The following is a 27363-nucleotide window of genomic DNA, read 5'->3' on the forward strand; positions in this document are numbered from 1 at the left end:
AGACTTCATGTCATGTTTTCTTTTGGTACAGGTTAATAAGGGTAAACTTGCGCTGCATTTATCACAGTGTATGTCCTTTCATTGTTATGTGTGATATATTTACTTTAATTATTGAGATCTCCTTTTGTGAAGGTAGGATTTTTCTAATTGTCAACAAACCCCAAGGACACCCAAAATCAACACCAAACTGATGCTACCTGGACTATCAGAGACTGACTTTGTGACATAGTTGTCCAGAAATCGCTAAATACATCAGTAAAGCCACGCTTGGGTGCATTCTTCCTTACAATAACAAGGGAAATGTAGTTTATTTTGAGTCATACACAGTCTTTGTGCAGCACACACTAAATAGCACAGTTGTTTTAGGAAATTATTTTGCATTTTCTAAAGATTAAGGAATATATTTTAAAACATTTTATCAAGATTTACATTTTCAATATAGGAAAGAATGGCCGTGGGACCACAGACAGGGGCAAAGACGAGGTGGGGAAGTCAGAAAGTGATGAAGTCCAGTCAACTGCAATGCAGGTTTTAGTCATTTCATGGGTTTTGTTGAAATCTACAATTTACCAGCCTTGTCCTATCGTGTACTGACTTGTGAAGGAAGAGCATACATTTAGCTCTTTTGTGGCCAAACATATTTTTGACTAATGCAGTACCTGTAAGATGACAAATACCAACTGCGTATCAGGTACATTTCGTAATATATAGAGTTGAGTAACCGCGTTTGGTTTGAATTTCATAAAAGCGCAGAAGTCAGTGATATTTTTTATCTATATGCAGATCTATTTATGCAGATAGGCTGACGGATTGAGACACGTTCGAGCAACCAGGGAGGAGACCAGCGAAAGTTAATTAATAAATCTTTACGGAACGTGCAGAAAAGCACAAGCGGAATTTTAAAACATGCAATACATTACATTTAGCTGACGCCTTTATCCAAAGCGACTTACAATCATGTTACATTCATACACTGTAGACACAGCAATTGAGCAATTCAGGGTTAAGGGTCTTGCTCAAGGACACATGGACTAGGGTGGGGATTGAACCACCAACCCCCTGATTGAAAGACGGACCTGCTAACCACTGACCACTGACCCACAGTCACCCCAATAATCACTGAACATCTTAAAAATGTGAAGCACACTATTACAGCAGCAGGACAAAACTTGTTCAATATGATGCTTGGCACTGACAAGTCACACGTTTAGACACGAGTAGGAAATTGTCTGTTTGGCGTTTTAGATTTGAAATATGTTACACTCCTGTCCACACCCCAGTAACGGCTGTCGGAGAAAGAATTTTTAATTTAAAGGTTGATGAGAAACATCTGATTTCTTCTGCGGTGAGTTCAAAGTAAATCCTGTTCTTAATATTAATATGTCTCCTCTCCTTTTGGATCAACGGGGAGAACAACGAATATGGATTAAGTTATCCGAGAACATTTATTTACCCCACCCTGTGGACCCACCACCCGCAGGGAGAATTATCGGGGTCGGGTGCTATGTAGACCGGGCGGCGGGCCAGGCGGGAGACCTGGGCGGGCCGATTACTGGCGGCATAGACTAGCTCTAGGGACGTGGAACGTCACCTCACTAGCGGGGAAAGAGCCGGAGATGGTGCAGGAGGTGGAGCGGTACCAGCTAGATATAGTTGGGCTCACCTCCACGCACAGCATGGGCTCTGGAACCAAGCTCCTGGAGAAGGGTTGGACTTTGTCCTTTTCTGGAGTTGCCCAGGGTGAGAGGTGCCGGGCGGGAGTGGGGATACTCACGAGCCCCTGGCTGAGCGCCGCTGTGTTGGAGTTTTCCCCGGGGAAACGAGAGGGTCGCCTCCCTGCGCCTACGGGTTGCGGGGAGTAAGGCTCTGACTGTTGTTTGTGCTTATGCACCGAACAGCATTTCGGAGTATCCGGCCTTCTTGGAGTCGGTGTGAGGGGTCCTGGAAAGGGCGCCGCCCGCCGACTCCATAGTTCTCCTGGGAGACTTCAACGCTCACGTGGGCAATGACAGAGAAACCTGGCGGGGCGTGATTGGGAGGAACGGCTTGCCCGATCTGAACCCGAATGGTGTTTTGTTGTTGGACTTCTGTGCTAGCCACAGTTTGTCCATAACGAACACCATGTTCGAACATAAGGTGGCTCATAAGTGTACCTGGTACCCTGGCAGAGGTCGCTAAGGTAGTCAAAAAGCTCATTGGTGGCAAGGCGCCAGGGGTGGATGAGATTCGCCCTGAGATGCTGAAAGCGCTGGACATTGTTGGGCTGTCTTGGTTGACACGCCTTTTCAGTGTCGCATGGGGGTCGGGAACAGTGCACCATGGACTGGCAGACCGGGGTGGTGGTTCCCATCTTCAAGAAGGGGGACCGGAGAGTGTGCTCGAACTATCGTGGTATCACACTGCTCAGCCTCCCAGGAAAAGCTTATGCCAGGGTGCTGGAGAGGAGGCTCCGAACCTCGGATTCAGGACGAACAGTGCGGATTCCGTCCCGGTCGTGGAACAGTGGACCAGCTCTTTACTCTCGCAAGATTACTGGAGGGGTCCTGGGAGTTTGCCCAACCAGTTTACATGTGCTTTGTAGACCTGGAGAAGGCTTTCGACCGGGTCCCTCGGGGTTTTTTGTGGGGGGTGCTGCGGGAGTATGGGGTGCCGGACCCGTTGGCACGGGCCATCCGGTCTCTGTACGCCTGCAGTAGGAGCTGTGTTCGTCTACTCGGTAGTAAGTCAGACACGTTCCCGGTGGGTGTTGGCCTCCGCCAGGGCTGCCCTTAATCACCGGTCCTGTTCGTGACCTTCATGGACAGGATATCTAGGGGGTGGAGAGGATCCGGTTCGGGAGTCTCGGGATCGCCTCTCTGCTGTTTGCGGATGATGTGGTCCTGTTTGCCTCCTCGGACCGTGACCTCCAGCATTCACTGGGGCGTTTTGCAGCCGAGTGCGAAGCGGCAGGGATGAGAGTTAGCACCTCCAAATCTGAGGCCATGGTGCTCTGCCGGAAACCGGCGGATTGCTCCCTCCAGGTGGGGGCAAACTGCCTACCCCAAGCGAAGGAGTTCAAGTATCTCAGGGTCTTGTTCACGAGTGAGGGTAAGGTGGAGCGGGAGATCGACAGGCGGATCGGTGCGGCTGCAACAGTAAAACAGGCGCTGTACCGGTCCGTCTTGGTGAAGAGGGAGCTGAGCCGGAAGGCAAAGCTCTCCATTTACTGGTCGGTCTACGTTCCAACCCTCACCTATGGTCACGAACTCTGGGTCGTGACCGAAAGAACGAGATCTCGGATACAAGCGGCCGAAATGAGCTTCCTCCGTAGGGTGGCCGGGCTCAGCCTTAGAGATAGGGTAAGGAGCTCGGACATCAGGGGGGAGCTTGGAGTCGAGTCGCTGCTCCTTCGTGTCGAAAGGAGTCAGCTGAGGTGGTTCGGGCATCTAGTCAGGATGCCTCCTGGACGCCTCCCATTAGAGGTTTTCCGGGCACGTCCAACTGGTAGGAGGCCCGGGGAAGACCGAGGACACGCTGGAGGGATTATATCTCCCGGCTGGCCTTGGAACGCCTCGGGATCCCCCAGAATGAGCTGGAAAGTGTTGCAGGTGAGAGGGAGGCCTGGGTCGGCCTGCTGAACCTGCTGCCACCGCGACCCGACCCCGGATAAGCGGGTGATAATGGATGGATGGATGGATTTATTTACCCACACAGATTCACAGAGTGACAGTACGATTACAAACTAGCTCTTTTTACAGTATATGTTTTATAAAGAAAATGCATTCGCAGGACACGTACCAAAGTTATTACGTTGTTTTTGTTCTACATCCAGCACACACACACCTCACATGTTGACAGCATGAGAATCACATCTCATTTAAAATCACTCTTCAGCCAATTTCAAACTTCACCTGGGATTAATGAGGGAAACCTGATACTCTACATTCTCTGCTGTTTACATAAAGCATGTCTGAACCTGCCTGAAGAAAAGCTGATGAAGAAATACGCTGCAGGTTTGTTTATACTTCAAGACTATTTTTTCACCTGTCTAACTCCACAGCCATTTGAGAGTTAGCACCAAAACTCATTTTCAATTCCACTCCAATGATTTTACACACCGTCGAATTACAAGATTACTCAACGCGGCCTTTACAGATTGTGCTGCAGTTGTTGTAGAAGAGCATTTGACAGTGAATTGGTGACATTTCAAATCTTGTATATCAAAACATATTAAAAAACATATAAATGTATCAAACTCTTTCAGAAAAGAGTACACTACAGTGTAATTACATATTTGTTTTACGCCTAATTTGCATTGCAAAACAAATACACAGTTTTTTCGAAGGACGCCCTTTCTGTTGAAGGCCAGTTGACCGAAACATTGCATCAGTAGAAATGTTTTTTAAACTAAGACACTTGAAACCGGACAAAAAGGGTCAATACAAAAGCTTTTTCCCCATTTGATTTTATTACAACAGAAGGTGCGAAACTCGGAAGAATTAAACATCTGCATTATCATATCCAATACTGCTTTAGCCCCGCCCTGTTCTAAAGCAATATACACAATGCAATATTCATACAGCACATTAGGAACTACAGATGGAAATACAAACACATCAATAGCAAGTACAGCAATAGCAGTCATTTTACTAAATATTTCCAGTGCTTGGCAAGCTCAGCCTTGATTACTATGCCCAATTTATGTTACCTTTACACCCCCCCCCCCCCACCCCCCCCCTAAAAATAGGGTCGTCAGCTATAATGTATAAAACATAACTATTTTTCATATTCTCTTCTTTGGTGTACAGTCTGTGGTGACCATGATATCTATATATAAAAACGGTCATCTCCATTCTTGGTACACTGGATCATTCAAACACTTTGGCTTTGGTTGTTCTGCAGAGGGTGCTTTCATCAGTTCTACAGGACAAACAGCATTATGTTCCAGGCAGTAGCCACCCATATAACATCTCCTGAATAGTTACAGTATCACTAAGTTCAACAGTCTAAACGCAGAATGGCTTATGGCATGGCTAAAGCTAGAAAGACATAACACACAACCAAAGCCATCTTTAGAATGAAAATATAGTACTGAGAGCACTGAAACTAGTGTTCAAAGCCTATATGGATAAACGCACCATTATTGTGGCTACCTCTGCTGGAGCCATTAGAGACTAACGACTTACGGTATAATTATAGTCATTTTAACATCATTTTTGTCAAGTGGCTAAAGATTCAGATTCTATGAGCGCCATGCTTTGTGTTGTGCTAATCTGGGAGAGCAAAAGTAAGATTTTAATCCAGACCAATGACGTGACTATTTGCCAGGTGCTGTGATCCTGGCTTTTATTTTTCCCACCAATTATCATAACCTTGTGGGACTTTAGGAGTACACAAGTGGATCATTATCTATCTGACACGTACAACTGGAGATGTAGGGGCGGGTAACCTTTTTTTGTTTGTAGTCTTCTCTTTTCCAGTTTCCCGTTGGTTGGGAGATAAGGTCAGAGGTTTGTGGTTTTTGTTTACTCCGGCTCTAGTTTGTGTGTACTTTAGCGGTTCCCACCCTTAAGCCACTCGAGTTTTGAACTTGAAATAAATACAGTGCTTTTAGGGCTGTCATTTGGTGCAGAACTGGTCTTTCTTGGGACAAGAGAAAGATGGAAATCCCACTTGCCAAGGTTTTCAGTTGGCTGCGGTGTAACAAGAGAAGTCATGTAAGGCCTCTGACAATCAGTTGCTTTGTCCCAATCTTATTCTTGACAATTACTTTCAATTAATGTTCGTTTTAGCATACAAGAAACGCATGCACGTCCATCAACAAATGTCAGAATAATTTTACTAAACAGCATTAGTATAGAAATGCAATGCTTTCTATGGCCACGGTAGTCACATAGTCGATACCACGAGTTAACTACTTTAAGTAGTAGTGTTGTTACTAGATGAGGACACGCAGAATTTCACTTTTGGTCCAACAGACTAAACTATCCTTTTCCCAATGTTATCATATTTTATCACAATCTGCACGACATGTATGAACACACATGTATTTATATACAGTATTACATTTTATGAAATATATTTTTGTATACTGAAATATATTTCAGTATATCTCAAAACAAGTGTGACAATAGTGGATTTGCTTAACAAAAAGGCTGCTTTACGCTCTTGTACTAGATTAAATATTTCTCTCAGTGACTGAGACCTTTTTACGTTGCACAACAACCCTCTGGCTTCCCTGCAATTTGGGTGTGGCTGTCAGGGCAACATCCTCATTTGGCCCTGTAGAACCATGGGAAGCCAGTGAAAAACTCCTACTTTGAACCTGAAAACCTTGACCTCTGATCGCCGGACCCTGCTCTGCAGACCCACGTCCTGTCTGATCAATGCCCTGTGCTAAGCTCACACCTTGCGCCTCACCCGAGGACCCATTCTCCACCACAAACACTTGCCTGGACCTGGAGAGGGTTCCTTGTGAAAGGCCTTGTGCTACCTGCCCCGTCACTCCACCCATTCCTACTTGCCTATCTACAAGGACCACACCCTGAGTTCCCTGCATGCCACCAACCTGCACCAGGCCCTGAGTTCCTTGCATGCCACCAACCTGCACCAGGCCCTGAGTTCCTTGCATGCCACCAACCTGCACCAGGCCCTGAGTTCCTTGCATGCCACCAACCTGCACCAGGCCCTGAGTTCCTTGCATGCCACCAACCTGCACCAGGCCCTGAGTTCCTTGCAGGCCACCCATCTGCACCAGGCCTTGAGTACCTTGTAGGCCACCAATCTGCACCAGGCCCTGAGTTCCTTGCAGACCACCAACCTGTACCAGCCCCTGACTTAGCCCAACTTGGCCGACTTGACCTACTGCCTGCTGGTTCCCCCCTGCCACAAGCACCATTTGGGGATTGGACTCGACTACATACATGGGAGTGGCAGCATAGTACATAGTGGGCTGCTGTATGAGCATCGTCGGACTGGGAATCACAATGTTGTCTTGCACGTGTACCGTGGGAGAAGTGGTTGAACCCTGGGCTCTCTCAGTGATTCGCTCCTCCTGCACGATAGTGGAGGATCCAGACGCTACATTAGAGGTGTTGAGGGTGTTGATGTTCATGCGGTCCCTGTCCCTGATTGTCTCCGTGTGAGTACTGACATGTGTGTGGGTGGAAGCGGAGGGCCAGACAGGAGACACCGGTCTGGGTGGAGAGAATGAAACCTGCGCATCCACAGACTCTGTCACCAAGGTTGACCCCTGACAAATCTGAGCCAGGGTTTTGAATTTAGGCCCAAGGTCATCAAGGAAGGCAAGGTCATTATCATTGTCAAGAAGACTGCAGCAACCTACAGAACCTGCGAGGGACTCCTGGCCTTCATAGTCATAGATGAGAAAACCGTCCTTCTGCTGGGATTGGTGTGCAGCATGGTTGGATTTCTGCAAATAAATAGAACCAGAATATATGTTTGTTATAAAAAACAACAACCATTCAAAATCAAAGATTTTGTTTACACTTCAGTGTTTTATGTACTCACACTTGAATAATACTCCCCCAGGAACTGATTAGAAAGAGCCATCCCATCGAAGATGCCAGCCCTGTTTTGGGAGAACTGTTGTCTTTGTCCTGTCATCATCCCAGCATCCATGTGGTCCATCCCAACCTGCCCACTGGAATGGCGATACTGGTTGTACTGGTCCATGTTCTCGGCTGTCAAGGTGGAAGTGTGTCGGGCACCGCTTCCACCTGCGGCGCCTCCTAATTCAATCATTCCCCCTAGGAATCCTTTTCCCTCATAGGTGTTGTTGTTCCTGGCATGTATTGTGCCAAGATCAATATCCCCTATCGCATGTAGAAGAGGAACTTCCTGTGAGAAAAATGTGAGATCCCGTCAGAGAAGCATTTTAGGCAACATTTATTTTAAATTGTATGTATTCATTAAAAATGAATGTATCTAAGTGTCGTAGACTAATCAAAGTACCCTGTCTTCTCCCTGTCCCTCGGTGTGATATGAGATGAGCTGTTGTTTTGTATCAAATGGAATGGCCTTGAAATCTCCAATGGCTGCTGCACCTCCACACAGGCAGAACAGCAGCAGAAGGGGCAGCACTGAAAAATACAAGTTTCACACAATCTCAACAGATAAATTACAACTGGGGTAATGTGGGGTAAACATGACAAATACTTGTGTAATTCATGCACAAGTCATGATCTGTTTCTCTAGTAGCGGTAGCCACAATAATGGTGCGTTTATCCATATAGGCTTTGAACACTAGATTCAGTGCTCTCAGTACTATAAAAGGGCAGGCAATCAGTGTTTTCTTTTAATTTCTCTCAGCATGCTGCAACACATGAATTTTGTGAAAGTTGATGATTCTTATGAAATAATTAACCTGGGGGAGGAATCAAATAGGTATATTCTACTCACACAGTAGCAGCAGCAGTCCCAGGAGCAGAAGCAGGACACCCGAAGCTCCAAAACCTGCCGTCTTTGTTATGCGCGACCCACAGCTTTTAGTGCCGGCGTCGCAATTACACACATTTACCTCCACTATCTGAACATCAGCGCACGACTTTCCCTGCTGATCTCTGACCTCCACCGCCACTTTGTACGAGCCGGGCCACAAGTTGCCTTGGTCTCGCAGAATGGCTGTGGTCTCTAAAGAAAGAAAGAGAGACACATTTGGTGCACAATTTTGCGAAGACGTTTTTTTTTTTTTTGTGTGTGTCTTATTACGTATGGCAAAGCTCGCTGACTTTAAACAGAAATGATAAAACCAAGAATGACCTTTTTCCCAACAAATATTTACTTGCCATGACAGGAAAAGCAGAGATGAGGCTATTCAAATTGCGTCCATTTTATTTTAGTGCCTCAGTCATCTATGCCAGTGATACAAGATTCCCAATAGCAGTGCCCTGAAACTAATGCACCTACTATATGTGTAACACAGTCAAAAAAATTAAGTGTTTTCCAATTCTTTTTGCAATTATTCTGTGCGCAAACCACGCTAGGTGATTTTGGAGCTTAAAGTATAATGAATTTGTAGCAACATAACGTTTCTTAAAATGCTCTTTAATGTAATCTTTGAAGAGTACTTAGGCCAAATTTCCATTTAACGCTGATTTTGCAGAAAAAAAATGGCCAAGTAATCTTACCATTAAAATGCTCCACTGTCCATTTCTCCTTTGTGCTCCCCTGAATCACAGTGAACTCGAACGGTGCGGAATTGGGGAACTCGTCTTCGTCTACGGCCGTGGCGTAGATCACATCGTCCTCGAGGCACTTGGTCTGAGATGTCGCGGTCAGTTTAGGACAGTGGTCGTTAAAGTCCTCCACCTGGATGGCGATGGTCCCTGTGGCAGTTTTTGCGGGAACATCTGAAAGCCGATCGAAGGAGAGATTCATGTTTAACCTGCACCATCTCAGTCACCTGGAGAAGAGTGTTCACTTTTGAAAGAACTCACCGTTGTTGATGCTTATAATTTTGGCATAATATGTTCCATTGATCAAGAACTTGGACTCTCTGTCGGGTAGTTTATTCAGCTTGATATCGCCTGTTTTTTCATCAATAATCAACCAGTTGTCATCATCTTTGATTTTAGCATACCTATAAATATGAAAATACATACATGTGAGGACAAAAAGCAACTAAACAAGCTATTCGTGAATGATACATCAATTCAAAGCCGCACACAGAGCCATCTACACAACTGCGTATTAATGACGTCTATCACTATGTGGCCGTACCTTACGTCGGTGGCTGTCTTTAGCGTGTCGCTGTCAATGGCGGCGTAGTTGGCGATTACTTTATTGATGGCGACGGTCGTGTGGTCCTCGGAGATAGTCACCACTTTGACACTTGGTTGGAATCGGGGGCCTTCCTTCTCATTGATCACGTTGATGTTGACTCGGTAGGCCTTTTGGGGCGGGAGCGCAGTTATAGTCCCGCTGCCAAAATTGTACGCTGCTTTGTTGGCAACAGCCACTTGCAAGTTGACCAACCGTTGCTCCTCATAGTCCAAGGCCTGCAGAGTCGAGGATGATACGCAGGACATGCAGTTCACATTAGCTGTGGTAGCAACGTTTACCGTGCTCGTTGAGTCGCACGTGTTCACAATTTCCGTCCGTTCGAGCTGTAACCACACCCTCTTACCTTGTGAATGGTGATAATTCCTTCATTGGTCACCGAATCAGTAGTGATGTTGAAATAGCCAGCCTCATTCCCCGAGACAATTTCAAACACAGCGAGCCAGTTGTCAGTGTGAATCACATCCATGTCCATTGCTTTGATCCTCATCACCTCCGTGTTGATAGTGTTCTCCTTCACACTCCCTTCATACTGCGAACAAAAACACACAGTTGCTTTAGAGGGGCATTAATATAAAAAAAAAGGAATAGTTGTTTGTGGCGATTGTGTCACACCTACCAATTCTTTCTCCATGGTTGGAACATTGTCGTTTATGTCCAGAATTTTGACCACAATTTCTCCAGTTCCTGTGTTTCCTCCAGCTTGTCCATTCAAGTCCGAGGTTTTTATCTGCAACCTATATGTATCTTGTCTCTGAAGAAGAGATAAGATATACAATGCACTGATTAATGCATTCTAGTTTCTAAGTTTCCAGCAACATCTGTTGACTCATATGAGAATGATTGCGTCCTAATATTCCGTGCCTCACCTCCCTATCGAGAGTGTTCTGCCGAACTTGGACCTCCCCGGTCTGAGAGTTGATGAAGAACATCCCAGCTGTGTTACTCTGCTCCACAATGCTGTAGTGCATCTTGGAGTTTAGTGTGTTCTTTTCATCATCATCCGTCGCGATAACTCTCATCACAACAGTACCTAGGAATCACCAAAAGGTAGTGAATAATATATCAGTTCATGGAGCACAGGCCAAAGACATACTTAGCCTTCACAATTGTGTTGTAGACGTCTTGAAATACCTGCTGCACTTGATTCACTGACGGATCCGACTTGCTGTACTTTAATGACGGGAGGGCAGTCGTTCACATCCAAAACAATGATGTCGAGGTCGATATCCTTTTCAGCTCTGCTCCCATCGGCGAACTTTGCGATGCCTTTTAACTACAAAAGGAGATATCAGAACTACTGAACCATCTGCTCTCTGCACAACTAGAGGACTGTATGTGGAATGTTTAAGTGCTCTTACGTTATAGACTGAGAACGCCTCTCGGTCCAGAATGGAAAAGATTCTCACAAAGCCAGTGTTACGGTCGATACCAAATATACCTTCAGGGGGCTGGTCAACACCAGGCCCCGATAGGGAATAAAATATCCTTGTGTAGTTGACCTTATCAGAGCGAATCTGAGAAACAAATACACAAGCACAACATTAATCCGCTTGATCTTGAAATCTAACATCTTCCAATAACAAGGAAAAGTGTAAAGAGAGCTTATTTACTGTTCATTTCTAATATAACATCATTATTTATCTTTTAAAGACGATTCTATGAGGCGTTCAGTTCATGTGAATGTCAGCATGTACCTTGAAATGCAGTGGTGGAAAGTAACTCAATACATTTACTCAAGTACTTGATAATGACGATGTTACACTATTTCATACCTGCATTTCACATAACTCCATGTATGCAGGAGCTATGGTTACAGATTACTTAAGTTAAGATTTTACATACACAACAAATATGATTAGTTTATCAAATATGATCCATTGTCATGGATTCAACTTAATATAAAATTAAAATAAATTATATTATACATTACACTGACAGGAGACAATCTTTATATACTACTAACGTTGATACTACTGTGCTCCTACTGCTGGATGCAGGACTTTAACTTGTAATGGAGTATTGGTATACTGTACTACTGCTACTTTTATAATCTGGCATCCGACCCTTTCTTTTTTATATGATGAGAACAACCACAAAACCTACATCATTAAATTATACGATGATTGTATGATTATATACCAACTGTAATGGGAAAAATAAGTGTCTAAACTTCAGACAAAAGAGGCAACCCTGATCTGACACACTTTACAGGGAAGTGTGTCAGTGCCTGGGGAGCTGGTTCATACGCAGTGATAAATCCAGTGAGGTGCGGTCACCAATGAATGTGACAACCCATCTGTCATGAATTATGATCTGCCTGTTTTGACCCTGCCTGTATGAAGTAAAGACGATCTTCTTTGTTACCCCCTTTCTCAGAGTCGTGCTTGTGGGTTCCAGTTTGTAACACCAGAACACCATCATTGTAAGCAATTCTATATTGATGTGCCGACAATAAATATCAACATGGCTGCAGGAAACGTGTAAATGAAGCGTGAGGATATTCAGTATTGAATAGCATTCTTTAGAAAAAAACAAAACAAGTACACACCTTAGCAATACTCTCCAAGCCGGTGTAATCATTGTTCTCGTACAGCTGTCTCGGAGCAACGATCCACTCTGCCCCCACAGGAACCAGCTGCAGGTAAACAACCAGGGAAGAACAACGTGATCATCACTATTCATGCTTCTGACTCATATATATATATATATATATATATATATATATATATATATATAAAGAACTTGGTATCTATATATACAGTATTAGTATATATACAAGCACTTAGTAAATGTGTACACACAGCAAATAGATTGTTTTATTGTCGCCAAACTGTCCCATTAAACATGTTATAAATAAATATGAAGCGTGTCACCCTCTGTTGTACTTTCCAAAAGTCTTCATAACTTAACACAACATAATAGATCTACAAACAGCTCGCTCCTCCGGGTCCCCAACACTAAGCTCCGCACCATGGGCGACCGGCCTTTTGCTCAGCAGCGCCCCGCTTATGGAACAGTCTCCCTGACCACCTGAGGGCAACACAGACCCTGGACTCTTTTAAGACTGGCCTAAAAACCTTTTTATTCAGGAAGGCATTTTTGAGTTGATTTTATGACTTGTCAACTATTCCTTTTTTATTATAGTTGATTTTAACTATGTACTAGCTCTGTGGCACTCTGAGATTCTTGAATGAAGAGTGCCTTACAAATAGAATGCATTATTATTATTATTATTATTAATAGACGGTGGCTCGGATCCCCGGTAAACAACCAGGGAGGAAAAAACGTGATCAACACTATTCATGCTTCTGACTCCTATATCTATGTCTATATATATATATATATATATATATATATATATATATATATATATATATATATATAAAGATATCTGTATCTATAGATATATAGATATCTATATATAGATATATATATCTTCACATTTATTTAAAACACATACACACACATATATATATATATAGTATCTATATACAGTATTAGTATATATATATATATATATATATATATATATATATATATATACGAACTTGGTATCTATATATACATTAGTAGTATACATATATATATACATCACTTAGTAAATGTGTGCACACAGCAAATAGATTGTTTTATTGTCAACAAACTGTCCCATTAAACATGTTTTAAATACATGTGAAGACTGTCAAACTCCCCCTCTGTTGTACTTTCCAAAAGTCTCCATAACTTAACACAACACAATAGACGGTGGCTCGGATGCCCACGCCCAGTACTAAAGGAGATAAAAGATGGAGAGCTGCTTTTCTGGGAACGGGAAATAAAGAAAGAGCCGTTTCGTGGCAACGCAGAGGCTCCGCGTAAACATGGAGACTGCGCGATTTATCGTTCCTTTTAGTTTGTTGTTTTCCTTCCTTCCTTCTTTTCTTACGCGCACACGAAACCCACACAAAACCGCACCTGTGATCAGACCCGGTAGCACAGCCACGATATGACCCGTATCGTGGCATGTTGGGACCGCTTACTTACAGCTAGGAAGGTCACCAGCAGAATAAAAGGGCTGCATTTCAACAGCGGAGCCATCAGCTTGAAGAAAAAAGAAATGATATATGTATATAAAAAAAGGTTGTTAATCCTCTTGAAGCGAGTTCGCGACCAACTCGACTCCGTCTGCAGTGCGGCGCTGGTTTCGGGCAGACTTTGACCTATTTGGGAGGGGAGGAAGAACTTGTACAGCTACAGGCGGTTCCTCCCTCCCTCCAAGCCGCTGCTGATAACAGGCGGAGTAGGGAGGAGGTGACGTCCTCTGTGTGCAGAGCTGCAAGGTTTCTGTGCAGCCTATTGTTTTGGCTTGAAGAAAAAACTAAAAGAAAGAAGAAGAAGTAGCCTGGACGGAGAGGACCGCATTCCGGAATGGGCCACAACATATGAACATTTATTATGAATCATCAGTTCAGAATAAAACAGTGACATTTCTATTTGCTTTTTATATTTATGATATTATATTTATTTATTTAGTTAGTGTTGTTTTTTTTTAAAGTATTGGAGTGCTTTTAGGGCCAACCTTCACAGTCATCTGCAAAACTTCACCTGCGCCTGTGAAATTCCCAAAGAGTGCAGCACTCACACACATTCAGCTGCACACTGCAACTATGTGGGAGAGAGTGGCTGCATGTAAGTGAGGCTTGGTGAGTTTGTTTAACAAAGAAACAGATAGAGAGAGAGAGAGAGAGAGAGAGAGAGAGAGAGAGAGAGAGAGAGAGAGAGAGAGAGAGAACACAAATAAATAGTTTGCGTTACCAGGATACCAGAAACTTTGCCTCCCCGTGGTCAAAGGTGTGTGTGGGGGAGAGGAATATCCAGAATCAGCTTTATCTTGCATGATAAGGCCACAAGTGACTGTACATTATTAGTGACACATTAGTCTGACATGCAGTAAAGCTCACATTTCACTGGGATCCTGCAGCCCCACTGCATATTTGTCACTCACAGTGAGAGTGATTGCAGTCATGAGGCATCACTTATTCCTCACGGCTCACTCCCTCAGTGCCTGACAGCACAAAGGTGAAAAGGGCGATGGACGCGATACCTCGGATAAACAAGATGCTTTCTCAATCGAGGTCTCAACGTTATTGAGGTCGTTTGTGTGGCTGAAAGTGCAGCGGGGTGAGCTGTCCCGTGGGTCCGGTTTGAGGGACCAAACCGTCCTGAGAAACATACATTCCAAAAGCATCTTATCTTATCGCCACGAGATGTGATCTATTAGTCCATATCAAAACAGTGTGGCGTCACAACTTAATTACAATATAATAAATTAGGTCATCCAGATTGTCTATACGCTTTCGATAAGTTGACCGTTTCATTCATACACACCGCCCGAAATTGACGTTTTTTGTGGAAACTCTTTTGAATTCAACTTCACGGTCGAATCGTATTGTTTTATACTCCATTTATATCAGTAGGTGTTCACACACACACACACACTCTGACACATCAATCTGTGATGTGTTTCTGGCCTTCAGCAGGAAAAAAAGAACCAGCTTATCCATTTGGACCTTATTGAGCGGCCGCACTTCCCTTTCATTTGAACTCGGGAGTGACACCGGGACCGGGTGGTATTTCGCCGAGTGTGTTTTGCATTTGCCCGGAAGACCCCCAGCAAAACCAAGCCTTCTCATTCCGTCCACGCCCATGGACACGGCGGCGCGGCCTTCCTGACATTTTTCTCACCTTTCCTGTTGCAGCTCCGCCTGACTTCCTCCGTGCGCTTGGTGACACAGCCTACCCAACTACAGAGGGTCCATGTGGGACACCATGTAACAGACAAGGGGGCCTTGTTGTGCTGCTGGCTCGGACCACTCTCCCTTTTATCAGCAGTTTATACAGATATTGCTTTTGCTGTGCGAGCAGAGAGCCTCCCCCGCTTGCACGCACGCACACACGCACGCACACAGACACGCACGTACACACCAGGCTTTCGTTCGGCACACATTCCTGTGGCGTTAAGTGAAGAGCCCAATTCTGTTTCTCCTACCAGAATGCTTCAGAGAGAGAGAGAGAGAGAGAGAGAGAGAGGGAGAGCTGAATGAGTCTGCAGGGGTCAATTTCTGGGCAATCCTGGGAGAGCTTTCACAGACCCGAAAAAACAAGCAGATACACAAACAACCAAAGATAAAGCAAAACAAGTTTTCGAAAATACTTTTTCTCTGTAGCTCAAACAGCTAAAAGCACCCGCATTAATTTAAATCAACGTAATATTCCTGCAAGACGGACATTACTATCTCATAATGGCACAACGCAGCTTTGTTTCGACATGCTGAAATATTATCGAAATACACCACAAAAAGGACACATTAAAGCAATGTTTCCCCCTGCTGGTTGAAGTTAAAGATGTGTATATATATATATATATATAACGCATTTTTAAAAAGCAAAAGTTTTTAGGGAGTTGACGTGTTCCGCTTTCGCCTGCGGCGCTTGACAGGGAGGCTCCGCGAGTCCCTGGGTGTGGTTCGTCCAAGGTGTGTCTGCCTGTTGACTCACTGCCAGCAGCGACACATACCGCGGGCTCAGAGTAAAGTCTGCCCGGCCCTCCACCTTCCTCCACCCCGCCCCGTTCGGAGAAACAAGTGCGGCACCGGACGAGTGTCCTCCTCAGAAGCGACGAACCAAAACCCCGTCGACCGAGTTTCGCCGTCGTCGGAGTTCAGCTTTCCGCGGACCGAGTCCGTCAAAAAGAAAAGTTCTTCACACAATGGCGAACGTTTTAATTCTCCACATCTGCTCGGTGCTGGTAAGTTTAACATTTTTTTAAAAAATGTATTTCCTTTTTTCGCTTTAGGTGACATCCTCTCAGGCTGCTGGAGGTATTTAACTCCACCGACACGAATGTGACTGAACGAGGCGTGTTGTTTGTACCGTTTCATTTTATTTGTGCTACTTCTTATCCATTTGACTCAATCTTTGTTTCCGATAAGTCTCTTTTTTCTTTTTCTTGTTTTTTTTTTAACTCCACCTTTCCGCTTCAGCTCCTGTCCCGTGTGGAGTCGTGTTCGATCCCGAGCTCCCTCTACGTCGTTGTGCCGAACACACTTCCACCTGGATCCCATGTCACTACAGGTGGGCTCACTTCACTCAGCGGGCTCTACCGAACCGCATTGTCTCGCGCACTGTTCCTTTGACTTGTAGCCGCCTGATAACCACCGCCCCCCCCATATCTCTCGGTTCTCAGTTAAAGTCGCCCACTGCGACACCGGACCCACGCGCCTGTCTTCGAGCGACCCGAGTTTCATGGTATCGAGCAACGGGGTGATAGAAACCGCAACGCCCGTGTCGGTGGCGGCGGAAGGGCGGACATTTTCTGTGTGGGCTCGGGACGACAGCGGACCGGAAAGTGAGATGGTCGTCCACCTTGTTCACAGCGTAGCGTACAAAAGAAAGAAGGTGAGGTTATTACACGGCTTTTATAGCAAGTTTATACATGTTTGTTTTGTTTGTTGTTGTTGTTGTTGTTGTTGTTGTTGTCTTTAACACCCTCTGACCTGTTCGTATGTCCCAGGTGCAGGAACTCTATCTGAGACGCTCCAAGAGACGTTGGAGTCCCCCACCCTTCAACATATTGGAGAACTTGGAGGGACCTTATCCAAAAAGAATTGAAATGGTAACTTAGCTGATCTTGATCCTGAACATATAAGCTATTTTAGTATTATAGTATTTTACTTTATGTGTAATGTAATTTTTTTTTTACATTCAATGTTTATCGCAGCATTTGCAACACATTTATTTCTCCACCCAGATTATGGGATTCACACACCAATATACATCTATTTTAATACATTACTTTCCAACTGACTTTATGCAATGAATAATGACTTTTTTCTTCTTCTTCTACATACCTGCGCCACCAGATTGTCTATTGAAATCTGTGTTTAATGGCGTCGGCTTGAATACCTTTTGAATGTGTTGTTTTCTGTCGTAGATCGTATCGGACTCACAGGCCGTGCATAGGGTGTTCTACACCGCCAGTGGACCTGGCGTCGATGAGCCTCCATTGGAGGTGTTCAGCCTGAACAAAACCGGGATGTTGTTTGTGCACAAAAAAGTTGATCGCGAAAAGTACCCAAAGTTCACAGTGAGTGTGAAACTTCTCAGTTAACCTGATGATACATAGTGGTCTATAAAAATGTCTGGAGAAGTTGGGTACAGCAATGTTGGGCTTTTTTTATTAGCCAGAAAAATTATTTGAACAATGAACCGAATGGCAGTTTCCGCTCTAGTTGTCGAGCCAAACGCGTTTATTATGTTGATTCGATCCCCTGACACTGCTGCACATCGGCTAAAAGGCCCTTCAAATGGCTAATATAAAGCGCTATATGAATTAAATGCATTAGTATTATTAATAATAATGTATTAATAATATTATTATGTCATTGAAATTACATTTTCTTTGTGTTATGTTGTGTTTTTTTTTAATGGTCTTTTCTCGTCACAGTTAACAGTCAGAGTTTTCGACATAAGGACCGGGCTGGAGACGGACATTCCTCTGCCCATCACGATAGAGGTGGATGATATGAACGACAACGCTCCGACATTCAAAGACCCGCTGCAATATATTGTGCTCGAGCAGAGCGCTGCAGGTGAGGCGCATGAGGTAAAACGGCAGTAATCCCGCGGTACCAGGTCCTCATAAGGCGATAACAAACCGGTTGTTCTTGTTTTATGCCACAGGCACAGTGGTGGGGAAGGTGAACGCCACAGATCGAGACCAACCTGGATCCCTCCACGTCAAGCTGAGGTATTCTCTCAAGACAGGAATGGACCTGTTTGCCATAAACCCGGCAACAGGTGTCATCACCACGGTAACCAACACCCTGGACAGAGAGGTGAGCGCCAGCGGCACTGTTTGATCGAGTCACTCGGAATTGTTGAAAATGAGATCACATATTTCTTTATCTTAGTGTCTTGCCTCACCTTAAGCCTTTTTTTTTTCACCTCGTCACACCGTTTCTTTTAGGTAAAAGACAAGCACATGGTGATCGTAGAAATCAGAGATATGGAGGGCGCCGTAAACGGTCTGTTCAACACGGGCACCGCAACCATTACTGTGGGCGATATCAACGACAACGCACCGACTTTCAGCAAACAATCTGTAAGTGATAAACGGTTACTTACAAAATAAATAAAAAAATACAATAAAAAAAAACAAAACAATGATGTTTTTTGACAATCAAGTATTTGTTATCAGTGTTTTGTTTAACTTGATTTACTTCACACCCTTTTTTGTGTCCTTTTAGTATGCAGCCAATGTCAAAGAAAACGAAAATGGAGAACTCATCCTTCGAATTCCAGTTGACGATAAGGATTTAAAACCCACGCCCAACTGGATTTCCAAATTTGTCATCACGAAAGGAAATGAAAATGGACTTTTCCGAATCGAAACTGACCCGAAAACCAACGAGGGGCTCCTGTATGTCGCGAAGGTGAGTGAGATTTCATATTGTCATATTGTCATAAACTAGTTGCTAGTTGCTAACGCAGCAGTCAGGGTAGATTTGTATTCACAATACACCCCCTCCCTGTTTCTTCCAGCCCTTAGATTACGAGCAGAACCCGAACGTCAATCTTGAGATCACGGCACAGAACGCAGCCGACCTGACCGGCACCTCGGCCAACTGGCTGACCGTCCCCGTGGCGATCGCTGTCCAAAATGTAGACGAGGGTCCAGCATTCTCCGCCCCCACCGTGCGCTTCGGCGTCAAAGAGAACACACCGAACGGCACGCTGATCGGGAGTTACATCGCTCTGGATCCCGAGACCAAGAGCAGCAGCGGCATCAAGTAAGCGTCCTACTTTATGTCCTGGAGCGATGGTGCGGTGCGGCTGATAGCAGAAACAATTGCAGCTAATGCTTAAGACATCCAGTTAATTTTGTTAAATTCTTTTTATACTTCTCTTTAACACTGGAGGGCAGACTTTCACTGCTGAACTGGAGAATGTGTTCCTGATACACAAGTATGGTTTTCCACCCTCTCTCAGGTATTACAAGATCTTAGACCCAGGCTCCTGGATCAATGTGGACAAAAACAACGGGGAGCTGAGGGTGGCAAACACGATCGACAGAGAGTCCCCGCTCGTCCACGATGGACTTTACAACATCACCATGAGGGCTGTTGATGCTAGTAAGTTCCTTGTAAATGCTGCACATGTGGCCCTCCATACAGAACCACGCTGTTTATTATGATGGCAAAAAAAAACATGCTGATACAGGGGATGGCTGGGGATTTAGAAAAAAATAAGTTATTTTGGGGATTGTTGCAGAAAATAAGCTCCAGGGCAAACACAAGTTTATGACGCATACACAATTTCCTCACAAAGGAGCACCACTTGAATGTTTTTTGAAACCTGTACATTACACGCTACAAACGAACCGCACACAACGAGGCTATGAAGGCGGACCGGTCCCACAGGCTCATTTAGCAACTAGCTTCAAAATTCATTGACATATTTAATATTTTAAAGAAAACCAGCCGTTGCCTGTCTTGAGCTTGTGTTAACCACAGACCTTATCGCTTACATTTAATTGCACATTCCATGTTCAAGAGAGAGAGAAAACACGAGGGACGGGGGGGGGGGGGGACGGGGGGGGGGGGGGGCCGGGACCGGAAGTGCTCAAATGTGAACCCATTCCATGGTTTTTGGGACAGATGATTACGTGTCTCCTGTACTTCCGTGCTTCTGCTGAAGCGTAGCACCATTTGACTGATCAAGAAATATGCCTCTTTAATGACACGATTCATAAACTCACTCTCGTCTCCGTTGTAGTTTTTTGCAAATATCCCAAACTAGCAACTGAGCTTTGGGAAAGTGTAGTCTGCACGTCGAATCGACACGCATGTCACCGCCACGCCCCCCTTGGCATTGTTGTTAATAAACGCCGACTCCACCCTCGCCGGTATCTGTCTGAACAAACTCTGGATGTCTTTGTTCACGGGCAGAGAACGGCAACTGAAGACACGACTTGTTGTGACAAGTCGGTGACTCACGTTTGTCTGATGCGACGGAGAAAATTGGGCTGCTTGTCTGAATTTGAAAAGTGATGTCAGAATGCGACAGTGGACAAATACTCATGTCAATCTCATGTATTTTAGGCTCCAAGACGGGAACAGGGACAGTCATCATCGTAGTGGAGGATGTCAACGACAACCTGCCGATGATCCCCACCAGCGAGTTGGTGGTGTGCGAGAAGGAAGGAGAGCTCGGCTCGGTTGTGGTCGTGGCCGAGGACAACGACCAGACTCCCTTCGCTTCCCCCTTCAGCTTCAGTTTGCCAAGTGATCCTGACGGCAGATGGTCGGTGACCAGTTTAAATGGTAGGTGGTTGTATTTCATTTGTTCGAGAGTGCCTTTTAGACAAAGTAAACATGCTCGACAACAGCAATGCACTACCCAAACGTCCGGTCAAAGCTCTGTAAGAAATGTGCAAACTACTAAATACAAGTTATTCATTGAAATATTTACTGTCTAAGAGACAGAGCCAGAGTCCGCCTCGAAGTTGATCGTTTACAGCTTGACTGATAATGTATTTTTGAGGCTTAAAACCTGTATTCAAAGTATTAATTAAGTGAAAGTATCATCACCAAATAGACTTAAAGTTTCAAAAAGTATAATAACAGAATGACCCGTTAGTTATATATTTTATATTATAGGATCATTATCATTGATGCAGGTATTTTACTTGATATCATACTCTTAGAGCGCATTTCATGTTATACTATAGCTAATTAACTATAGCTAATTAGCTGTTAAAAAGTAGAACCGTCCAAAAATATGCAGAAAATGAAAATACCCAAGTACTCTGTATGTAACTAGTTACTTTCCAACACTGGAACGATACAAAAAAGGGGTTCAAAATCGGATCTCAATATATTGGCCGATATTATTATTTTTTTTTTACTATTAAACACTTGATGAAAATCCCTGAGATTATTTAAAATAAATAAATAATTGCATCCATAATATGCCCTGAGTGGAACATTTTGTATAATCCTGTGCTCTCTGGTGGACAAACAAGGTACTGCTGACAAAGAGCCGCAAAGGTCTTTTGTCCTGCCGTTTCTCATTAGGTGACATATGTTATATCGTGAGTGTTTTTGTGAGTACAAAACTGTACATCTATGATAATCCTACATTAGACAGTCATATTCATCCCGTGTCATATTCACCTAATGCGGTTGGGACATAAACAGCATCCGTGTTGATTCTTGAGACAAAGAATTTGCTGCATGGGCAATGCATGAAAACTTTGCATACTGACTGGGTTCATCTTTTTTCTGCTGTTGTTTTAGTGGGTGATGGCAACCACATTTGTTTTTTATATTTATATATATATATATATACAAAATGACATCCTTGGGTGAAGTATTTAAACATCATAGTGAACATTTTTCTAACTATTAAAGTGTTGCTGCACAGCGTTGCGTCGCCATGTCTTTGAGAAACCTGGAGAATCTTCATCATTTGTTTTTTACACCCGTTTCCTCCCCAGGTACAGCAGCTACGTTGCAGCAGATGAAAGAGCTTCCTACTGGAAAACACATGGTCGACCTGGACGTGAAAGATCTGCAGGGCTTCGGTAAAACACAGACGGCGACAGTGAGGATCTGCAGCTGCAGGAACGGAGCCTGCCTCGTCAACCCCAACTCTAAGTCATTGGGGCCAATGGCTTTACTGGCTATGTTGTTGCCGCTGTTCCTCCTCCTATTGCTCGGTAAGTCAACAAAAGAAGAGTGATAGAAAGTTCGAGGTTCTGCATTGTATAACAGGCTCGGAGCACTGCCACGTGGTAGTACCATTACACGGTGTGTAATGCCGTGATGCTCACTCTCGTGTTGCCTTCCACACGTTATATAATTCACTCCTCGCGCATGCATTTCTAACGTACTCGCTTTGTTTTTGCAGGCCTTCTGCTCGCATTGTTCTGCTCAACAAAGAAAGAGCATCATGAATTTGTAGATGTCGGAGACAGTGGTGGAATCCTCCTCAAATCAAACATCGAGTCCCCGGGGGAAGAAGTGGTAAGAACATAATAATGAAAGCGCTGCCTCGGGCCCCGCTGCCTTGTAGAGAAACCTTTTTCTTTTTCTTGGTTATCTTCGCTTTTTTCCCCCCCTCTCTTTTTCTGCATTTATTTAATTGTTACCTGATTGCCTGTTTAGTTTTTTTCTTCTCCTTCGCTCCGCAGGATTCAAGTCTCATCACTGTTCCCACTACAAGGGCTGAATCCGTAGTGAAAGGCTCCGTTAAGGGTTTTGCTGCTGCGAACCCGGGATGGGTGACAAGCAACGGCTCGGGCACTATGGGAACCAAAAGCATCCACGAGAACGGGATGTATAACGACGTTGCCACATCCGATATGGACCACTTGTACTCTGGCCAGTTCAACCAATATGGCGCTCAGTCGTTCGGAGGAAACTACATGGGCACCGCTGACAACAGGCAACTCAACCAGGACACGACCCTTCTTCACAACTGGCAAACAAACGGCCGCTACCTACACCAGGTAATGTTCTTTTTGCAGTACAAAAAAACAAACATATTAACATATGTATTTATAGTATAACACAAAAGAGGGGCCTAAGAGTGGAAGGAAGCACAACAAGTGTCTGAATTAAAAGTGGCCCGATGTGTACACCTTTCATTCTCTGAGGTTTGATAACTTCTTTGTTATCTGTAAGGGCTTAGGCAACTATCCCCCGTAAAACGTTATTATTTCTCAAACTTCTCTGTATAATATCTGACCGCGAGTCATATCATGAGCGGTTATCAGTTATCACACGGTTTAGTATCTCGGTCCACGCCGAGTAATAACGCGCTTCCGCCCCCTGCCGCTCCGTCTTGCAGAAGCTGGGCTACTTCGGAACCGAGGAGGACGGGCGCTTCGCGGACGACGTGTCCCACGCCTACGGGTACGAGGGGGTGGGCTCGGCGGCCGGCTCCGTGGGATGCTGCAGCGACATTGGCGACGACGACCACCTCGACTTCCTGAACGCGCTCGGGCCCAAGTTCAAAACCCTCGGCGAGGTCTGCAGAAAGACATGAACGACAGGAGCTCAAAACAAATAATACCAAAACGGCGCCGACTCCTCGCTGTGCCAGATGCAGAGAGAGGGCCCTGAACATGAATGAGAAAAAGAACACGCGGTTGGCGCTCTGCTGTCGCTTTTTGTAGTTTTTTTTGTGTGTCTTTGCTGCTTATTTGTGTGGCAAAAGTCATTTTGCACTGAAAACAGATGCAGTCAGTCGTACATACTGTGTGTCGTGTGTGTTAAGTGTCGTTTGCCTTTTAGAGTCGTCCATCCATTATCTACACCTGCTTCTCCATGTCGACTGATAATTGCAGTGAAGGCTTGCAGGGTTTTTCTGTCTACTGTATGAGTGACGACTTTAGGGTATCTTGGTTATTGTTAATCATCAGTGTTTATAGTAAAAGATGCAATTGTGCATTTGTGCGCCTGAGTTTAAATTTGCTTACTAAATTTTTATAGTTTTGATATATTTTTTAAAGAAAAAGAAATGCCGAAATGAAATAAGACGATGAAACTGTCTTTTTTTTCCCTCCAAAATATTTCACGTGAACACACGTCCTTTTTAAAATGACGAAGAAATTAATTTATGGGTTTCCAACAGCGGTGTTGACTGCGTTCACCAGGTTTTCTCCGATCCCCACTGCCACTATCTGCGCAAACACATTCCTCCGCAGCGCTTGACCGTTGGATGGGCGTAGTTTCAGCCCCGTGTGTCATCGAGGCCGTTGCAACACACTGACAGTACTCCTGTGAAAGTCATCACAAGGGCGTGAATGTGACGAGGTGTTACTGACAACGGCGACTGTTTGAATACCACACGGACCAGACACGAGAAAAGGCGCAGCAGAAAAAAAATAAATGTCCTTGAACCTGCTAATTAAAAAGGGAGTATTGTAAGTCTAATGTGTGTATATATTGAGTTGTAATTTGGTCATTAAAGAATGTTTCTCTTGGTGAACTTGTGCTACTGTGCCAGATGTAGTTTTTTGTTGTTGCGAGTCTCACTTAAATCAAATGGAATTTTTCGAATAAGAATGAATGAAATAAAGTTCTCGTTGGACACTTTCAAAGTATTTTAAAGTGAACTGAAACTCGACTGCAAGCACCGAAAAGGGTTTTTACTCGCAGTTTCGGATCCCATGCATTCTAATTGCATCAATTGGAAACGTTTTCCAAAGCCTTCCACGTACTGTGTAATTTGGCAGAGCGCTAGGACAGAATGTGAGAGTGAAATAGTTGTTCTCTGTGTGTTCTCCGGTGAATGATTTACTGGGTGTGGCCCTCCCAGCTTGCACAATACGAAGGGCACGAACGGTTTTCCTGCCAAGATCCACGCCTCCTGGCTGATCTGTTCCTCCGGGCCTCTGCAGGCCAAGCCGGCATCATCGGGCTCTTTTCTGTGCTCGTACCGGTTGACTGAAAAATATTATACAGTATAGCAAATGTATTGAAACCCAAACTAAACCCCACGCTGCTGTAAATCCTGGGAAAATATAACAAAATATAAAGGATTATTTTATTTTATCTTATGACAGATTATTAATGTATAGAGAAGAAGAAGAAGAAAAAAAGCGGTGCTCGTAAACAATTCACTAACTTTAGTTTTTTTTCGATGACATGCAGATTATGGATCAGTGTGATGAATTACAAATCTGACGCTGTTAATGTAATTATTCCAGAAAGGACCATCTATCATGTGATTGCGGTTTATGAGTATCAAAGATGACAACAGAGAGCGAAAAAAAAGAAATAGGGAAATTAAAATCTAGGGATGAAAGTGGTCTCTAGCTAAGATCAAACACTGGAATCTCGTTTAAAAATACAACAATATTATCTGCACAAATTACAATAATACTGTCACTGTTATGGGAAGTAGTGAACGAGATAGGGACATCAAGGGTTTTTTGCTAAAAAAATCCCACCGGGGCCAATTAGGAGAATCTTGAAAAGTCACTTAACTCAAAAATAATGGAAATAAGCAGTTTACCCAAATAGAAGAAGGAACTCTAAGCACAGACGGCAGTTCTATTAACCTTATTTTCCCCAATAAACAGTCTTTTATTTATTTCTAATTACCACCCTCTGCAGAAATAAAACCTTTTTGTGTGTAAGAAATCGGCCAACAATAATATCTGCTGCACAGATTCAAATCCCAGGGAATTTCTTTCGGGCACACATTTCTGAAGAGAACCCTGAATCCTGACGTCATGCTCGTCAGTAACGAACCGGGGCCCGGGTGATGACGCACCATTGAGACCTCGGAGTCACTTGGGACAGCAAAAAAACCCCTCATTTGACAGTTTATTGAAAGACGAATACCATTCGAGCGGGCGAGAAATGTTTATCGTGGAAGTCCCACATGGACAGAAAGAGTTTGACGTGCCGCCATAGCAGATCTCGTATGATGACCTCTCGACCTCTCGCTGCTTGCATGCACACCGGGCCTTTCTTTTACCTCACAACACACAGTTAAGCACAAAAGAAAACGTTTCCATAAAGCCCGACTGCTCGAAAACAACACGCTCAGCTGTCCCGGCATATGGTGTGCGTGCGCCGTGGGAGCTGCATGACAAAAAATACCTTTTTTTCCCGCAGCAATTAAAGCAGACAACAAACGAGAGCCTCAGATCACTTCTTCCCCGTGTGTAGCAATGGCACTGATAAGACACGTAATTCAATAGACCACTTTGTGTGTGTGTCCAGCCTTATCAGAGCTGCTTGAGCCATCACTTCCAGCCACTTCTGTAAAGATGCAATTAATTCCAAAGCAGTAGCGTGAAATTAATTTACTGCTTGTAATTAGTTTTCGGCATACTGTGAAAACAATCTCTCCAGATAGCGTGTTTTCACCCTCCACCAGAGAGTCTGAGGACACTCGGCTCCATCTGAGTTCAATATGGAGTGGAGCCTTCAGCTGCCAAGAACTTGGAGCCCGGCAACCCCATCTGACTCTGGCCTCGGGATTTATGGCTTTAAATGACATGTGCGAGATATTACAGAGTCAATTTCTTCACGGGGCACACACACCAGCTCATGTATATATGGAATTTAGGTTGCGTTTGTGATTAATTAAGATGCCGAGTGTGCGTACGTTCCTGCCTTCTTCAAATGAAGGATTTATTGCGATGCACTCACGACAGCGACGGATGTATTGTTCAGAAACAAATGACTCACGTGCCACTAAGCTCATAATAATTTCCATTTGCATTCATGAATGCAAGAAGGCGTGACGACCGCCAGTGCCACTAGGTGTCACGCTTACATCTTGTCTGAGTTGAACGCTGGGCCTTCGCAGACGGCTCTAGGGGGTAATGTCTCCGCTCCAAGGTGACGGATTCCTGTCGAGACACCTTCGTCCCGTCCGCCTCGCGTGTAACCGAACACCTGGTCTCGCTCCACGAGGCCGCTGAGCCACGACAGCCCCGTGTGAAAGGGGAAGCGATGAGTCGGCGTGTGCCAGACGTTACGGTTACCGTGTGCAGTTCGTCACCGGCGCTGATTT

The 27363-nt window shown here is 44.5% G+C and overlaps 2 protein-coding genes across 2 annotated transcripts; one reads left to right on the forward strand and one right to left on the reverse strand.

The window, feature by feature from the left end:
• Nucleotides 1–5512: 5512 nt before the first annotated feature.
• On the reverse strand, nucleotides 5513–13978 carry LOC117746658 (desmoglein-2-like). Its single transcript, XM_034555925.1, has 14 exons — nucleotides 13807–13978; nucleotides 12332–12418; nucleotides 11142–11297; nucleotides 10915–11056; nucleotides 10650–10813; nucleotides 10400–10534; nucleotides 10127–10312; nucleotides 9721–9998; nucleotides 9438–9580; nucleotides 9129–9350; nucleotides 8401–8631; nucleotides 7954–8081; nucleotides 7510–7839; nucleotides 5513–7411 (listed from the first exon to the last, which is right to left on the reverse strand). Exons 1-14 carry the CDS (start codon nucleotides 13858–13860, stop codon nucleotides 6158–6160), a joined length of 3510 nt encoding a protein of 1169 aa, XP_034411816.1. The 5' UTR covers nucleotides 13861–13978; the 3' UTR covers nucleotides 5513–6157.
• A 2307-nt stretch (nucleotides 13979–16285) lies between these two features.
• On the forward strand, nucleotides 16286–24824 carry dsc2l (desmocollin 2 like). The gene is made up of 16 exons (XM_034555926.1): nucleotides 16286–16570; nucleotides 16806–16896; nucleotides 17009–17220; nucleotides 17336–17437; nucleotides 17756–17908; nucleotides 18269–18413; nucleotides 18505–18659; nucleotides 18791–18925; nucleotides 19071–19256; nucleotides 19366–19613; nucleotides 19813–19955; nucleotides 20925–21146; nucleotides 22322–22543; nucleotides 22735–22850; nucleotides 23018–23335; nucleotides 23677–24824. The coding sequence occupies exons 1-16, from the start codon at nucleotides 16532–16534 to the stop codon at nucleotides 23872–23874; spliced, it is 2685 nt and encodes an 894-aa protein (XP_034411817.1). The 5' UTR covers nucleotides 16286–16531; the 3' UTR covers nucleotides 23875–24824.
• Nucleotides 24825–27363: the final 2539 nt, after the last annotated feature.

Source organism: Cyclopterus lumpus, chromosome 17 (genome assembly GCF_009769545.1).
Source record: "Cyclopterus lumpus isolate fCycLum1 chromosome 17, fCycLum1.pri, whole genome shotgun sequence".
NCBI classification, from domain to species: Eukaryota; Metazoa; Chordata; class Actinopteri; order Perciformes; family Cyclopteridae; genus Cyclopterus; species Cyclopterus lumpus.